The 18,109-nt window shown below is 39.6% G+C and overlaps 1 protein-coding gene across 1 annotated transcript in view; it reads right to left on the bottom strand.

Moving 5' to 3' along the window:
* Window positions 1-375: 375 nt before the first annotated feature.
* RPS9 (ribosomal protein S9) overlaps window positions 376-18,109 on the bottom strand; it is a 69,023-nt gene continuing 51,289 nt past the window's right edge. Inside the window, exon 2 of the mRNA XM_089447115.1 lies at window positions 376-905. Within this exon, the coding sequence (XP_089303241.1) occupies window positions 618-905 (288 nt within the window). The 3' untranslated portion in view covers window positions 376-617. The remainder of the gene's footprint in view (window positions 906-18,109) is intronic.

The raw sequence follows: 18,109 nt of genomic DNA, 5'->3' as shown, positions 1-18,109 counted from the left end.
ATTCTAACCAGAATAAAAGACCTTGTCACAATGAATATGGATAATAGATTTTGGAACTTAAAATGGAAACAGATACAGCTGCATTCAAGTGAGGATGCAACGATCTATTATTTTAAAATTAGGTAAAGCATTCTAGGAAAACCTCTGCATCCAGTATTAAAATAGTTCTCTAAACAAAATTTCTTTAGGCTTCTAGTTTCCTATAGTAAAGGTGACTGAATATTCAAGGAGATAAACTCTGCCTGGAAGAGATTCACATCTTTGCTCATCACTGTTGAATGGCTTTCAATAAATGTTGATGGGCAGTTAATACAGAAAGATGGAAACCAAAGAGCAGTACAGTCACACGACGAGCCATCAACATATTGTAAGTCATCATCAGAATCAGAAAATCATCACATAAACCAATTCTAAGATAAGACCGCATTATTCTTCTCAGCATGTTTCCTGGCACTAGGCATTTAACTCCCGAGATTAAAAATTCAAGACATAAAATTGAATAAACTCTGCTAGAGATCAAAGGTTAATATGTCAACTTTACAAATATGCAGTACAAGACCTTCCATGCAAATAAACTGAACACAGCTCGAAGAGGTTTCACTTGTAAGGTGAAATACTCAACGTTTTGAGAACTGTGGAGCTTTGCGGGCTTTGTGCAAACCAGCTTTCTTTCTTTCAACTTTTCTAGGATCTCTTGTCAAAAGCCCTTGCTTTTTGAGAGGGTCCCTGTTGTCTGGATTTGCTTTGCATAAAGCACGAGCAATTCCTAATAAAGTTGCCTGTGCCTGACCAGAAAGCCCACCTCCTTCTGCCTTAACAAAGACATCATACTTGGTCTCATAACCTAGAGTTGCAAGAGGATATTTAAGATACTGGATCCAAAGTGGATTTCCTTGAAGGTATTCCTGCACATTACAAACCAATAAATTGAGTAAATATTAGTGATTAATATTGTTATCAGCCAAACCTGGAATCTAATTTTGTTATATTTCTTTTGCAAATCTGGAAACTGATAGAAGCAAACAACAACGAAAAGAACAGCAGAGATAATCATAAACCAGCATCACTGATTTCAGCATTTAAAAAAGAAATTCCAGTGATTTTCCAGCAGTAGATTTGATAACAGATTCTATGGCACTCACAACAAAAGAAAAGCCAACAGTAGCTACGAGTTGCAGCACCAGTTAATTGAAGTTAGAGATGGAAGGGTTCTGCTAAATTTAGAAATGTGCTAAATTTGGCAGTGGAACCCACAAGTGAAGCTAAGGTGCAGTTATACTTTCACTTTGTATTACAGTATTAAATGAACGTGACATGTCATGTTTGGGTCTTGCATGACTGCTGCCTCATGTCATACCTCAGTTACAAGTAGCATCACTGCTGTCCTTGGTGTCTTCATGAAATATAGCCCTTGTTAAAATTGGCAACTAGGGCCAAATTCCACTTTGGACAGCTCCTCTGGGGAAGATAATTGCAGCATTAAATTCCTCTCTTCGAGAGGACCAAAATCGATATAAAGATTGTCTCATTTGGACAAGCAGAAGTGTGATTTTGAATTTTTGTATTCTCTTGTGCTAATTCCCAAGATCAGCCTCACCCTTATGTAGGCTCATGAAACCCAAGCAACGTGTCTCTTCACCCACCACGATTTATATAAATAGAGGAGGATTCCAACCTCATTACACATATTTTCTTGAGTATTTTGGAGCTTGCACTTGCAGGGGTTAATCTCTGTTTTGGCCGCAGATTAGAGGCAAACTCAGCGAAGGCAGAAGAGGGCTGTTGGAGCACCTCTTGAAGACTGTTTAGGGCTGAAACAATCAGATTCGAGGTTATGGGTATAGTTCTGGGCTGTTTTGAGATGAGTTGTGGCTTATCTTCCACAAGACTGAAGGCCGCAGAAGGACTGGTGTATTGCCATAGGTCTGAGCTTGAGATAGGGCATCATTTTGAGAGCAAATAATCCAAGTTTACTGTGGAGATGAAGCCGCACCAGCTGGGCAGTCTAGAGGCATGTTACACGTATCTTCTATGCATATTTGTGTGGACATTTGCCTTATCCTAAGGCCGCAGGTAGGAGCTGAACCTGTAGCAGCTGGCATATTGTTTGATGGACGAAAGGCCTCGGTTAGGGCCTCCCTTTCTGAGCCGCTGTCATTAAAAGGAGGCCACAGTCCTTATTGCAGGTAACAGTCAGGTGGAGGGACTGTTTGAGTAGGCCGAGAAGGCTAGGTAGGCTCACACACCCTTGCCGCAGTCACTCCAAGGAGCAGCACAGTGATTAGGGATATTTTCTTTGGTTAGAAGATTGATCTTCCTTGCTGTAGCAATCAGATTGCTGTAGGGTCATTGTGAAGGCCTATAACAGTATTGAGAAAGGACGTGAAGGGCAGCAAAGAGTGACAGGTGTTTTCACTGAGATTGAAGCAGTCAAAAGGAGGTGTTTTGATCCTATTATGTGAGACTGTGGTAGACTGAATGTAACCCTAACTTGATCAAACTTCTACAACAGTTTGTCATCAGCTTTGCATTTTGAGCCATCTATTTATCTAAGTGTTGTACTATTTGATCAAGGGTTTTTCCCTGGCTTGAGCCATATCCTTGTGTTCTAATGTCTTGGCTTGTCTTCCTCATTTATTGTTTATGTTCTTTCTTCAGTTACTGTCAATGAGATGATGTATTTGATTGCTAATGGAAATAAGATGGACTAATTCATGGGCTGATGTAGATCATTGAAGTGATGTCCTAAGCAAAGAACATGTTAATCAAAATTTAACATGGAATCAGAGCTCAGGTGAGGACAAGCCCAAGTAAGAGAAAGAGCAATCACTTAGAAGTTTGTTGATAAGAATTCATGATCTCCTTCTGGAAATCTGAAGGTGGAAATTGCAGTTCTCTGAAGTAACAATCCTTGCTCAATACTTTGAACAATTCGAGATCCTTCAACTCTGCCATCTTCAAATCCTGAAGTTACTGTTCGTATCATCAAGTCTGAAGCAGAATCCTGAAGTAAATTGAAGGGCATTCATTAGCTATTCTCATACAGGATTATTTCAAGGACCAAGGGATATATTTTCAGCCTTAGTTATGTACCTAATTTAAAGCATGGATCCATTTCAGATCTCTGAATCATCCTGGGACCAGGACAAAGCCATTACAGCTGTGAGCAAATTCTGAAGAAAGTCATGAAAATCAATATTAGAGTTAATCACTTGGCTTGATATTATTCTGGAAATTTGCTTCAATAGAAAAGTTTAGATTTCTTAATAGCTTATATTTATATGCCTGCGGTCCTATTGATGTCACTTAGGTGAGACAGTGATTGAAACATTGAGGCTCAGAATTATGGTATGGATTAGCCCTTAATTATGACAGACTTCCGAAGCAGTCCTTATTGTAAATGAGTCAGAGACATTGTGAATCTGTGGACTCCTTGTCGCAGCAGGGCTAGAATCCTTGATTGAAGGAATACACACTATTTGATCTACAAATCCTGATCCATAATTGCCATCTGAATTTCTGAAGCATGCATCACCAGGTATGTATTTGAAATTGAAGTGTGGTTTAAGAATAAAACATTCGGTCCTGAGATTGTTGTGACTACATTAAGGCAGCACGTGAAGGCAGTGTCACAATAAGCCCAAAGTCTTGTGACAGTCTGGTTTCTCAAGTTTTGTCACATTTCTATAATTCTTATAGCTACAGTCACCATTTTATTCCGCTCTTATTTGAACTCTCCTATGTCACAATCCTGAGCATGAATCTCTTGCAATCAAGGTCAGAGATCAGTACAGGTATGTTTCATTGTGGTATGATGTATTGAAGCTTCCTAAGAGAAGAATCAAATATGAAAGGATAACTGACAACAATGATGAAATGCGGGACAGTGGACAACATACCTTAAATTATGGTTTTGGCACTTATGTCATGCTTCTATAGTTAAGCAGAGATGTGTGCATTAATGCCTGAAAGGACAAGTGTTTATTTTAGGTATGTTCTATGCTGAGAGCAAATTTACTTCAATTTTCCATATTAGCTCCGAAAATTGATAGGTGCTAACAGTAGCAAACAATGAAAAGAGTCAACTTGTGTGACCCTTGTAACAAAGGTGGGCATAGATGTAATTAGATGGGTAGGCAGTGTACTGCTTAAGCAAAGGATGGAAGAGGATTTCTCATCTCAATAGGGCATAGGACCATCTGCATTTGCTAGCCATGGAAGGAAGCAAGGAAGACATGGTGGCCATTCCCAGAGAAATTGCCCTTGCCTTCTTTGACACCAGATGCTAAGTTGGCCTTCTGAGGAAGATTCCAGATGTTCTGATCTGCATTCTGGATCCATATTTTCCTCTTAAACTTATATGAAGTGCATGCTTCAGATCCACGAAACAGAGCTCCATTTAACAGTCCTATAACTTTGATGGCTAGTGAAATTTCATTCTGCACAAGCAATTACGGCATCAAAACAAGAGAAACATTGGACAACCAAGGTTTACTAGTAATGTTCAATTGCCATTTTTGTAGAATATGCCAGGAGATCTTGAGGGAGGAATAAAGGAAGAAGATGAAGAAATGATGTACTATTTGCAAGATCCCATGGAGATCTAGTAATGAAATCTCATCTTGCAACCCAGTAGGAGGTGCCTGGGGCTTGGAAGGAGAAGTATCAAGGCATTTTGGAAGATCCTGACTATAGTGTAAGTGGTGAGATGAAGAAGTTGTTCAGTTTATTCCCTAAGAAAAATACCTTTAGAAGTACACCCCAGGTATTTTTGCAACTCTCCATGCCAAGTTCATGGAGAAAACCACCACAGAATGATCAATATCACAAGGAAATGAGAGTTCCGGGCTGAACTCAAGGTGCAATGTCGAATCCTCAATAATGAACCCAGCTGATGTGATAAATACATTCAAATACGGAGAAAGTGACAGGAACACAACTCAAGCCCCCGAGTTTTTGTTCAAAAATGTGTAACTAGATTTGGACTTCATAAATATGAAATGTATTTTTGAGTCTTGTATATTGTAAATGAAAGAAAATTTATTATTGTTATTTTTGAAGCATGGGTTTCATGCTCAAGGTCTTTTATTTTAGAGGTCAAGCACCCATTGAGTGCTTCTAGGGTTTGTCCTAGGTCAAGAAGTCAAAAGAGTCATTGTCATATAAGGAAGATCCCATCAGGTACATTGCAACTTGTAAAAATAATTATTTTTGTATTTAACAAGATACATTCCAAGACCAAGTCGGCCTGGCAGCTAAGAAGTCGGCCTATTCTAGGGCATTTCATCCACCTTGGAGGCCTCTATATAGGAGGGAACTCAACCTCCTTATGACATCATTCGTCCTATCATCATTCAAGGGAAGGAGAAGAATAAGAAGGCCAACGAAGAAGGAAGAAGGACGAAGACAAGTGTTTGGGTTATTTCTCTCTCTCTCTTCACACGTGCGAAGGAAGGAGACTAGGGTTTTTGTCGCTGGGCTAGAGTTTTGTTGCTGCAAGATCGAACTTGGAGCAAGTGCAGAAAGAAGTTCGAAGAAAGATTCATTAGGTCATCCTCAAGCCCTAGAAGAAAGAGAAACTCAAGCGAAGGTCTAGAGAAGCCCTAAAATCCCTAATTCAGCTCACATGTGCGAAGGTAGCAGTAACTAGAATAGCCGAAAATTTCAGACTTGCAATAGAGGTTGAAATTTTGTCGTTGGGGGTCGAAGTTGTGTTGTTGGAAGAGATTTGACTAGGTTTGACTTGGTCTTGGAAGGGTACTGGTCTTGGACTAAAGGTCTTGGAATTCGTCAATTGAAGAATCTATAAGAAGAGATGAGATTTGTGGGTTTTCCTCTCAAGTGGAGAGGTTTTGGCCCTCGCTTGCAGCCTATATTCTGTGTTCTTGTGTACTATTGATCTTCTTGTTTTAATAGTTGTTTGATGATAAGAATAACATAATAATACAAGAAGAAGCTATTAAGTAAGAAAAAGTAAAAAAGACATCACAAGCAGTTATCAAGTATAAGAGAAATCATCCTAACTATTGCCCTATAGATTTCTCAACATGGTATCAGAGCTAAGGTTGGCTAAGGGCATGATGAAGATCACTACTCCCTTGAAGAAGTTTCTAAAGAAGTGTTCTATGGTAGCAAGTCATCTCAAGAAGGGCATCAAGGCATTATGGAATCTTCTATTTATCAAGAATGATATGACCAAGACATCTACAAAGGACGAAGGACTATTCTCAGCACTTACTGACACATTTGAAGATGAGAATATTTGGGTAATCAATAGTGGAGCATCAAGACATATGACAAGTGAGCACAAGCAACTAAAAACCTTATCAAGAGGAAAATCCTCTTACTCCGTTGAGCTTGGTGACAAGAAGAGCTATCCTGTAAGAGGAATTGGATCAACCTCGCTAGAGCTAGAGAATGGAGGAAATATTCATCTCAACAACATCCTATTTGTTCCAGGTTTGCAAAAGAATCTACTTTCTATTTCATGTCTAGAAGATAAGGGAGATAGAGTCGCTTTTATAAATGGAAAGGTTGTAGTATGGGATAAAAACTCTAGCATCGAAAATGCAAAGATGATTGGGATTCATGAAGGAAGACTCTATAGATTACTAACTCCTCTCTCTCAAGCTTTGGTTCACATTGAAGTAAGCCCATGTGAACTTTGGCATAGAAGGTTTGGTCACCTTCACTACAAAATCTTACCAACTCTAAATTCAATGGTGAATGACATCCCCGAACTCAAGGAGGATCATGAAGGAGTATGCAAGGGATGTGCATTAGGAAAAAATGTCAAGAGACCATTTGGAAGCAGTGCTTCAAGGTCAAAAGAAATTTTGGATCTCATTCATTCTGATGTTTGTGGTCCTATGTCTACAAAGTCTCTTGGAGGTCATCTATATTATGTGACATTCATTGATGACCATTCAAGGAAAACTTGGGTTTATTTGTTGAAATCCAAGGATGAAGTATTCATCAAATTTCAAGAATTCAAAGCTGAAGTGGAGAACCTTACAGAAAGAAGAATAAAGATTCTAAGGTCTGATAATGGAGGAGAATATACTTCAAAGGAAATCATAGCTTTCTGTAAGGAGTCTGGGATTAAGAGGGAGTTGATAGTCCCATACAATCTCGAACAAAATGGAGTTGTAGAATGAAAGAATTGATCTATTGAAGAAAGTGTAAGAGCCATGTTACATGATCAAGATTTGCCAAAATTTTTGTGGGGTGAAGCAACAAAGGCTACTGTATATATTCAAAATCAAAGTCCTCACAGATCACTAGACAACATGACTCTTGAACAATCAGTCATTGGGAAGAAACCAAGCATGGATCATCTCTGAATATTTGGCTGTCCTCTCTATAATCACATATTGAAGGATAAAAGAAAGAAGTTGGATCCTACAAGCATGAAGGGAACATTTGTTGGCTATAGTAATACTTCAAAGGCATATAGGATCCACATAAAGGAAAGACACCAAATAGAAGTCAGTCGAGAAGTGATGTTTGATGAAAGTATTGCATTTAAGAAATAAAAAGACCTCCCGATGGGACAAAGAACTTCCGATATTTGAAGAGGAATGTAGCAAGGAGGAAGAAGATTCAAATCATGAAAATGAAGGTCCTAGTGAACCCGTGCAACCTGTGGTCATCCTTGAAAGTAGAAAGAGACCTAATTGGTTGAAATCTACTCTTTTAGATGCAGAGGGACATGGAGCAGCCAAAGGCACATTTAGGGAAAATAAGAAGCCCAAAAGATATTTTGGGTATGCAGCCTATATGACAAAGCTAATAGAAGTAGAACCATCCACCTTTGAAGAGGTTGTCAAACATCAAGAATGGAAAGATGTCATGAATGAAGAGTATAAATCATTGATGAAAAATGGAGTTTGGGAGATTGTACCTAGGCCTGAATACCTGTGGTAACTTCCAAGTGGCTCTACAAGATTAAACATGCAGCAGATGGAAGTATTGATAAATATAAGGGAAGATTTGTGGCTAGGGGCTTCTCTAAACAAGAGGGCATCGACTATAAAGAGACAATTGCACCTACAGAAAGGTATACAACTATACGTTCACTGGTCTCTTTCGCAGCATCGATGGGATGGAACATCCATCAAATGGATGTCAAGACTGCATTCCTGAATGGAACTATTGATGAAGAAGTCTATATAGAGCAACCCTTGGGATTTGAACTCAAAGATAGAGAAACTTATGTTTGCGGGTTAAAGAAGGCATTGTATGGCCTTGAGCAAGCTCCAAGGGATGTTATGCAAGGATGGATGCATACCCACAAAGATTGGGCTTCTCGAAGAGTTTTGCTGATCTGAATCTCTATATCAAGGTTGTGAAGGAAAAACCCGTAATCATTCTTCTGTATGTGGATGATCTTCTCATGACAAGTGTGGAAGGTCGTATTCAAGAGTGCAAGAAACAATTGGCAACAGAATTCAACATGAAGGATCTAGGGCTAATGCACTATTATTTGGGACTAGAAGTTTGGCAAGGACCTGATGAGATTTATCTAGGTCAAAGAAAGTATGTGATCAAGATGTTGAAGAGGTTTGACATGATTGATTGCAAAACTATGACAACTCCCATGATCACAAACTTGAAGAGGCTAAAAAGTTCTGAATCAAGCCCAGTGGATTCGACCAGGTATAGACAATTGATTGCCTCACATGTGTACTTGGTAAATACCCAACCAGACATTTGTTTTACAATGAATGTTCTCAATTAATTCTAGGTCAAGCCTAAGCATGATCATTGGATAGCAGCCAAGCATATATTGAGATATCTATAAGGAACAAACCACCACTGCCTAAAGTATGATAAGAGGAATGATGTCCACTTGATTGGATATAGATTCCGACTGGGGAGGCAGTGAGCAGGATGGAAGAAGCACTACTGGAGGATGTTTTAGTTTGGGATCCTCCATGGTCTCCTGGATGAGCAGAAAGCAAGAATCAATTGCTTTGAGTAGTCTGAGGTTGAATATATTGCAGCCTATGAAGTAAGCAGAGAAGTTGTCTGGTTGAGGAAGTTGTTGTCCGACTTGTTTGAAGGACCAATGGACCCTACAGTGATACATTGTGACAACACCAGTTGTATAAGGTTGTCTGAAGACCCAGTGTTTCATGGAAAGACAAAGCATATAAATAACAAGTATCACTACATTCAAAAGCTGGTGCAGGATGGTGTGCTGCAGCTACAGTATATCTCCACCGATGAACAGGTAGCTGACATATTAACAAAATCTCTTCCTAATAAGAAGCTTGTGTACTTAAGAGACAAGCTTGCACTGGTTGATATATCCTCCCTAGTTGAGAGGGAGAGGTAGACACATCATTCTTGTCTTCACTTTGGGAAGAAAGAATGGACGATTGAGTAAGCACTAGCATCCGATGCTCTTTGAGGATGAGGTAGGGCATCCAAGAGAAGAGTAGTCGTAAAGGACCGATATTCTTTGAGGATTGGCAATCCAAGATAAGAACAATGCTAGAAAGACATATCCTGTGAACACCCGGGTGGGGTATGTACCTTGAGAGACAATGATGATGGTGTCTATCAGTGATTGGTCTCGCCAACATTGTGCTGTGAAATTGTGGAGAGATAGAGTTGTTAGTCAAGGCCTTGCTATGTGACAATGCTAGTTGGTATGATGCTAAACAGATGGTTTCTGACTCTTATTATAAGATCTCTTCGAATTGACAATGTCCATGTACCATTTATGAATATCTCCCTAGTTAAGAGGGAGTGTTGAAAAATGTGTAACTAGGTTTGGTCTTCCTAAATATGAAATGTACTTTTGAGTCATGTATATTGTAAAATGAAAGAAAAATTATTATTTTTATTTTTGAAGCATGGATTTCATGCTCAAGGTCTTTTATTTCAGAGGTCAAGCACCCATTGAGTGCTTCTAGGGTTTGTCCTAGGTCAAGAAGTCAAGAGAGTCATTGTCATATAAGGAAGACCCCATCAAAGCATTGTAACTTGTGAAAATAATTATTTTTGTATTTTAAAGTGTCAAGATACCTTCCAAGACCAAGTCAGCCTGGCAGCTAAGAAGTCGCCCTATTTTAGGGCATTTCATCCACCTTGGAGGCCTATATATAGGAGGGAACTCGACCTCCTTAGGACATAATTCATCCTCTCATCATTCAAGTGAAGGAGAAGAAAAAGGCCAGCGAAGAAGGATGAAGACAAGTGTTTGGGTTATTTCTATCTCTCTCTTCACACATGTGAAGGAAGGGGACTAGGGTTTCTGCTGTTGGGCCAGGGTTTTCTGTTGCGGGATAGAACTTGGAGAAAGTGCAGAAAGAAGGTCAAAGGAAGGCTCATTAGGTCATCCGCAAGCCCTAAAAGAAAGAGAAACTCAAGCGAAGGTCTAGAGATGCCCTGGAAGCCCTAATTCAGCTCACACATGTGAAGGCAGCAGTGGCTGGAAGGGCCGAAAATTTCAAACCTGCAGTAGAGGCCGAAATTTTGTAGTTGGGGGTCAAAGTTGTGACATTGGAAGAGATTTGACTAGGCTTGAATTGGACAAAGGATGCACATCATCAAGAAGGTCGAACTTGGTCTTGGAAGGGTATTGGTCTTGGTCTAGAGTTATTGGAATTCGTCAATTGAAGAATCTATAAGAAGAGGAGATTTGTGGGTTTTCCTCTCAAGTGGAGAGGTTTTGGCCCTGGCTTGCAACCTATATCATGTGTTCTTGTGTACTATTGATCTTCTTGTTTTGATAGTTGTTTGATGATAAGAATAACATAATAATACAAGAAGAAGCTAATAAGTAAGAAAAAGTAAAAAGACACCACAAGCAATTATCAAGTATAAGAGAAACATCCTAACTATTGCCTTATAGGTTTCTCAACAATTTTGACCCCCAGGACATCAATTCAATCATGCAAGCGGTGGTCTAGTCCATCCACTCAAAGACATGACTACAGTAGATCATGAAATGGGAATTGTAAGGTCGCCTATTCCTGAAGGAAAATGTGGATTCATAAATCAAGAGGAAGGTAGATCGAGCAGACGAATACATCCTCCCATAAATGGCTAGATGAATTGCAGAGACCATTGTTTTTTGCAACTGAAGCTTTTCACAGTTGAAAGAGCTTCCTGTGTTGACAGCGCCATTCTGAATATCATAGCCTTACAGGACCACAACACCCTTACAATTAAGCCTTATATGTCTTTTCCCTTATGGTTCCTTTGTAGCTAAAGTAGAGTCCAATATTTTCAACAAGTAGTATACAATAACCTGTCAAAACATAAATCCCAAATGTATTGGATCCCCCAGAAGTAAAAGGATTTTTATCACAAAAGAAAGGAAATGGCTTCCAAATAAAAAGCATATTCCCCTAGACGAAAGAATAAATTTATAAAAGAAGTAGGAGGAGAAAGAAGGCAAGCGTTCTCAAACTTAGAAAGGAAAGAAATGAAGAAGAAGACTGTGTAGATTATGAATCAATCCAAGAGAAAACCCTACAATACCAAAGACAACAATGATTAGGTGTTTCTTTGCTAAAAGGATAAGGGGGAAATCCTTGAGCAATGTATAGATAAAAAATGGGAAAATAAATTAGGTTATACTCCAAAAAATTTCACTGTACTCAAAGGATACATAAATTTCCTTTTAATATCCAAAGAACACGAAAATCAAAATTGGTAAAGATACATAATTATGGGAGAATTCGGTCCTAACCCTGAACTACCAGCAATCTAGGTTCAATCCATTGAGATGGAAAACTAACCTAGCCACTATATGGGTAAAGCCACCCTATTTATCTTTGAAACTCTGGCGTTCAGAAATTTTTATAGTTATTAATAATAGATTTGGCAGTTTCATCATTGTTGCTAAGAAGACTAAAAGAATGGAGAGCACCTCCATGGATATCATTTACGTTGAGTTGGGGATGGTCTCCTTAATGGGATTGACATAGAAGTGGGGATAGAGTTTAGACAAATGCTTGATTGTGTAAACATGCCTTTCAAGTGTGGCAGTGCAAGACATGTCAGCACTTAAAACATGCTTGTCCCAAGAGGCCATAAGAAAATACTATGGATGATATGTTGCTCATGCTCATTCCTTCAAGTTGTGCAAACAAACTCTAAGAAGATATGGAAAAGAAGCTAGATACCATGTTAGCTTAGGTAGAGCTGGTAAGGGAGATGACTAGGCTAGTAAGGGGGGAGGAACTTCTACCATCCTTCATGTTATCAAGGTTAGACAAGGTTGTTGTAGCTAAAAGAATTTTGAATGAGATGTATAATGTTACAAAAGAGTGTAACCTTGGAGATTGGTGGCTTAAAAGCCAAAATAGATATGGCTTTAAGACATGTTATAGCAAAATCTAGCAACTTAGTGCAAAGACTCAGTAAGTGACCTAGTCAATGTACCACAATGGAAGTGTCACCACTGTCACCTTAGCAACTACTCCCTTCATTTTAGTGATGGATACAATCCAACACAAGGGAGGCTTCTCTAGTACATCTGACGGATCAAATAACCCAATCAAATTAAGTTAAGTTCCCTCTAAGAGTTCTACCAGGATTTACTACCAAGGAATAAGGTTAAGCAATAATGGTTTAAGGTGGATTTGTAAGTAATTTCCAAAATAGAGTTCAAAGGGACCAATGGCTCTTCTAGAAGCTTAGGTCAACCAATAAAGGCTCAAAGAAGGTCCCCAAACACACAATCAAGAAATCACCTTTAGCTGAAGTAAACTAGCATGTAAAATCAGCAATTGCAGAAATCAACTAGTTTAAAACAGCAGCAAATTTAGCCCCAGAAACTATGATAATAAAGTGAAAATTGAGGGCTAAATATAAGACTAAACAAGAAATTAATTACAACAATTTCTCTTGTTAAAAGACATATAACAGCAATTAAAACCCTATACATCAGCCCTAATTTATGGCTGAAAAATGCACCCAATATGACACTTTTGCTTTTCCAATATGTTTTAAACAATTTCTAACCCTAAGAAAATAACATATAAGACAATAAATGTTACAAATATTTGATTTTGCTGTAATTATATCCTAATTTACCTTATAACAAATATAGAAAATAATTTTAGAGCTTTAAGTGATTGACACGAGACATAGGACTAGTGTCTTTCTTCATCTAGGGCTAATGGAGTCTAGGAATAGCAAACTTGATAGATTTGGAGTAGATTCAAGACTCAAAAGAATAGGGTAGCTCCACTCACTTTCCTAGGGTTTGAATCAAGGTTCTCAATCTTCAAAGATGAGATAAGGGAAGGAGCCCACTTGCTACTTCCTCAAAGTCTTGGAAGAATGGTTTGTCTAAGAAGGATAATGAAAGCAAAATACCATGCCCACTTGCTTAATACTTAATTGCAATCATCCATAAACAACCAAGATAAAAGAAGTCCACTTTGTAGGTTTGTCATGCATTCATCCAAGCTTCACCATAATCCATCCATGAAAGAGTGCAAAATTCACTTCAACAAGTCCCCAAAAAAGTCACTCAACTAGTGCTCCATAGCGAATTAGAGAAAAAGACAAATAATCCAAGAGAAGTACATCTCTCAAGTGTGCAATGATAAAATGAAGGCTAGCACTCCCCTATTTATACTAGGGAAACCAAGCACTTAGCCTAAATTAGGACTAAAATCCCTAAAAACATAAAAATCCATGATACAAGGTAGATATGTCCAAATCTAACCCCCAAAGTAGCCTCAAAAATGAAAATATAATGAAAAATGCCCTCAAAAAGGTCATACGTGAGTGTAAAGCCTCAAGAAGGGTAACGTCATCTTCAAAAGACATATCTTTCCTCAAAAGGTACAATGAACCATCAAAAGGCATGTCTCCTCGTCCAAGGGTCACATCTCATCATGAAGAAGGTGCCTCCCCAAGCCCAACATCATCCATCCAAGCCCCCGTGTCATGTACAAGGTACCATATCATCTCATATGTGCAATGTCCTAGCTCAAGAATGAAATCTCCCAGGTCTAGATGATGCAGAAGTGTGCCACGCCATCATCAAGTGGAACACCCTCCAAAGTGTATGTAGCATCATCAATGAAGTGCAAGAGAAACACCACCAATATCCACCGAAAGGACCATAACCATGTCTAGATCATAATCAAACATAAGCTCAAGGAATCAAGTAAGATTAACTTACATGAATACAAGATTCGATGAAGCATAAAAAGTGGACTATATTTAAAGTCAAAGCCATAAAGTATATCACATTAAGTATCTCCTTCAAACTTCACAACAGTTTAAGACCTCATAGATGTTGACAAAATTAGGTACGAGAGGGTCATCAATTGCCCCTATTAGGTGCTTCCAAACACGAGGGGAGGAACAGTTCCTAGGCCGACCCTTCAATCAATAGGCATAAGTGAATAAGTGATATGGTCAAGGATGGACTTTATGAGAGGTGTCATAGTCTTATACATTGTTTATGCAAGACCATCATCCATGAGCACCTTTCTGGAGGGATCGCTTGCATTACTTGAGTTACCTTTTTTATCCAAATTTATGCAAGAATGAAATGAAAGATATATATAAAAAAAAACATAGAGATACAGCGAAAACAAATCTTCAATTCATTAATAACAAAGTACTAAAAGTTGTTTACATGCAGAATGGAAATAAACTAGCTCAGGCGATGGTAACTTATCTCTGAGAAGCAATGTGGCAGCTACATTCCGAACTGTGTTACAATGAGGCTCGCATGCATTTTTATTATTGAGAAACAGGGGGAAAACCCCAAAAATCCAAAAACCTAACCCTAGGAGATGAAGCGCCAAAAGATTGTGGGCCTTGTTGGGGTCAGTTGATACACCAACTTCCCGAGGTCATAACTTTGGCATACGATATTCGTTTGACGTGTACAATACCTCATTAGAAAGATTTATCCAAGTACTACAACTTTCGACTGCAAACCCCTACCACAAGCAACGAGTTTGCCCGTTTTCCAAAAAAACATCGTTTAGGGCCTCAAAACAGCTTCAGAAGTTCAAGACCCGAAAAAAACTGCCAAAAATAGTAAATTGTGCTACAATTAAGGAAACTGAAAGAAATAGTCTAAAAGAAACAATGTTGGGGTCCAAGTGGAATAGGTGGGTGCCCACCAATATCCACTTGGATCAGTCCTCCCCCCTTAGGAAGCAATGGTCCCCATTGCATTGAGTGCCTCCATGAGATGGGGAAATTTTTGCTAAACTTGTTCCCTGGTGAGCCACTTGCCCTGGTGCAGGAGTTGGCAAGCTTTAACAACTCGATACAGTGGGATCCTTTGTTTGTGAGTGTTCTTGATCTGTGTGTCCATGATCCAAGCAGTTGTGGCTTGTTCAATGCAGTTCGGGTTAAGCTTTGTTGGTGTCAACTACTCAACAATGTCTGATGTGTCCAGCAATGGTGGAAAGTACGGTCGAAGGCAGTCTACATTGAATACGGGTGCAAGCCAAGGAATGAGGGAATACTAAGCTCAAAAGCATTGTCTCCCATAGCCTTGGTGATGGTGTAAAGCCTGTATCGGAGTGGTCAAAGCTTACAATGGGCTCCGGCAAGGCACTCATTCTACAGATGCAACCAAACTTTGTCGCCCACCTGAAACTCATGGGGCACCCGATGTTGATCATGTCATTGTTTGTATTTGGCATTGGCTTTCTCCATGATGTCATGAACCTGTTGGCGGATGTGTTGAATGTGCTCAATAAACCTAGTGGCTTTATCAGCTTAGAACTGAACATGGGCATATTCTTCATACGTGGTTGCAAAAGATAGTGCAACATCAAGGGGGCATAATGGTTGAAATCCCAGGCCCACTTCAAAGGGGTTGTGGCCAATCGAGCTATGGAGAGCTTTGTAGCTATGTTACACATGTAGGAATTTACAGGGTAAGTTCCTCGGACAGAACACCAAAGGACACCACTCACAAACAGATCATAGGTCAATACACCAGTATTCTTGGCGTGGTTAAAACCCTCAAAGAGGGAAACAATCCACAGACTGAGCCAACGCGCCCACTTCAGGCAATTTATTAATGTAAAAGAAAGAAAATTTACACAAGCTTCTCTCATGAACGGTCACCTTACAAATGACCCTCCATGCTCTTTAAATAGAGACCATGGACCAATTGGGTGTTAAGCCACGAATCAAGTGTCGGTAATACCAAGGAGAGAATGAACCGTCGGATCACTTCATGTCTAGAACATATCATGACCGTCAAATTCTAAGTTACAAAAGTACATAGTAAAGAAACACACTTTACCTAACTCTACACTAGACCAAGTTATACTTAACTATTTCCTATGTGTCGAAATATCCTAACATCCCACCTTAAGAACAACTTGTGATAGGATTGAAGGATGTACAAATATGACACAATAGGAGAATGAAGGAGGCATTAGAGCCTATCCCCCCTTAATGACAACTTCCTGAACTCCAACCATAAATCGAAATTTAGTAAACTTCACCTCTGTGAGAGCCTTTGTAAAGATCTCTGCAACTTGATCATCGGTTGAACTATTTCCTATGTGTCAAAATATCCTAACAACACATAGGTAGGACTCTCATCCCATGTCTGCGGATGCTTAGAGTTGTACATGTGTAGTATGTGCACAATCATCCGGTTGACGGCCTCTGTCTGGCCATCAGTCTAGGGGTGGAATGCAGTTTACTTGGTGAGCTTGGTGTCCAACAATGACCAAAGGCTCAACTAAAATGCGCTTAGGAACCTACTATCCCAATTTGATATAATGGCTTGCGAGATCCCAAAATGTGCCCACACTCGTTCAAAGAAGACTCTGGCAGTGGCCTCGGCTATGATACTCTTCTTATAGGCAGCCAATATGGCCATCTTAGAAAATTTGTCGACGACCACAAATACACAGTTGTTGCCATGCTTGGTAGAAGGAAGGCTAGACATATAGTCCATGGAGATGGATTCCCAATGACGGTTAGGAGTAGGCAAGCCTTGCTTCTTAATAGTTGACTTGGCGATGGCACAAGCAGTCCAAGATCTAATGTATTTTCCAACATCCTATCGAAGGTTTGGCTAGAAAAAATGCTTTTGTAGTACGGCCACAGTTTTCTCCACACCAAAGTGTCCTGTGACCCGACTGTAGTGTGCCTCCCAAATCAGCTTGGCACATTTGTTTGAAGGAACACAAAGGTGGCCCAAGTAGCATAATAATGCATCCTGGAGGTGTAAGTCTGGAACTTGCTTGCCATCCACTAGCATCTTGTATGTGGTGGCAAACTCTGGATCATTTTTTATAGTTGCGGCCATCTAGACGTCTCATGGCCACAAGAGTTGAGAACAATGGTCAATGTTGCAACCAGTGGCTAACTCGGTCAATCAGCAACATGATTGTTGTTGCCCTTATTCTAGTTGATATTCAAATGGAATCGTTGCATATATGTGGACCACTTCTTTTGGCGATCGTTCTGCAACTTCCCTTGGGTTTGTATATACTATAAACTGCAGGGGTCCATGATCTGTGTGGATGACCGTCTCCTTCCCCAGAATGTAATGTTTCCATTGCCGACAAGCCTACATGATGGAATACATCTTTTTATCGTAGGTGGGGTATTTCCGAATTGTGTTGGAAAGTGTCTCATTATGATAGGCCGCCGGATGCACTTGCTGGGTGAGAACTGCACCAATAGCATAGTTAGAGGCGTCTATCTCAATTTCAAATGGTTGTTGCAGGTCTGGCAATGTGAGTACTGGTGTAGAGCAGAGGTGGTGCTTCAGCTCAAAAAATACCTTTTGTTGGGACTCGGATCAGAAAAACTTTTCTTTCGTTCCACCCTTGGTAACTTGACTCAAAGGCCATGTGATATGAGAGAATCCCAACACAAACCTTCGATAAAAATTGGCAAGGCTCAAAAAGCTGCAAAGCTCTATTAGAATGGTCGGGGCTGACAAATCTTGAATGACTTGAATCTTAGCTAGATCGACATGCACGCCTTGCTCATCAATGATGTAACCCAAATATTGGACCTGGCCCATGCCAAAGGTGCATTTCTCCAAGTTGACACATAGTTTGTGCTGCCGCAAGGTTTGAAGGGCCTGTCGAATGTGTTGCAAGTGTTCCTACCAACTCTTGCTGAAGAT

This window comes from Pinus tabuliformis, chromosome X (genome assembly GCF_031772625.1).
Source record: "Pinus tabuliformis cultivar Carrire ecotype Pingquan chromosome X, CPIR1, whole genome shotgun sequence".
NCBI classification, from domain to species: Eukaryota; Viridiplantae; Streptophyta; class Pinopsida; order Pinales; family Pinaceae; genus Pinus; species Pinus tabuliformis.
The sequence above is the reverse complement of the archived record's forward strand: the minus strand, read 5'-3'. Positions and strand labels throughout refer to the sequence as shown.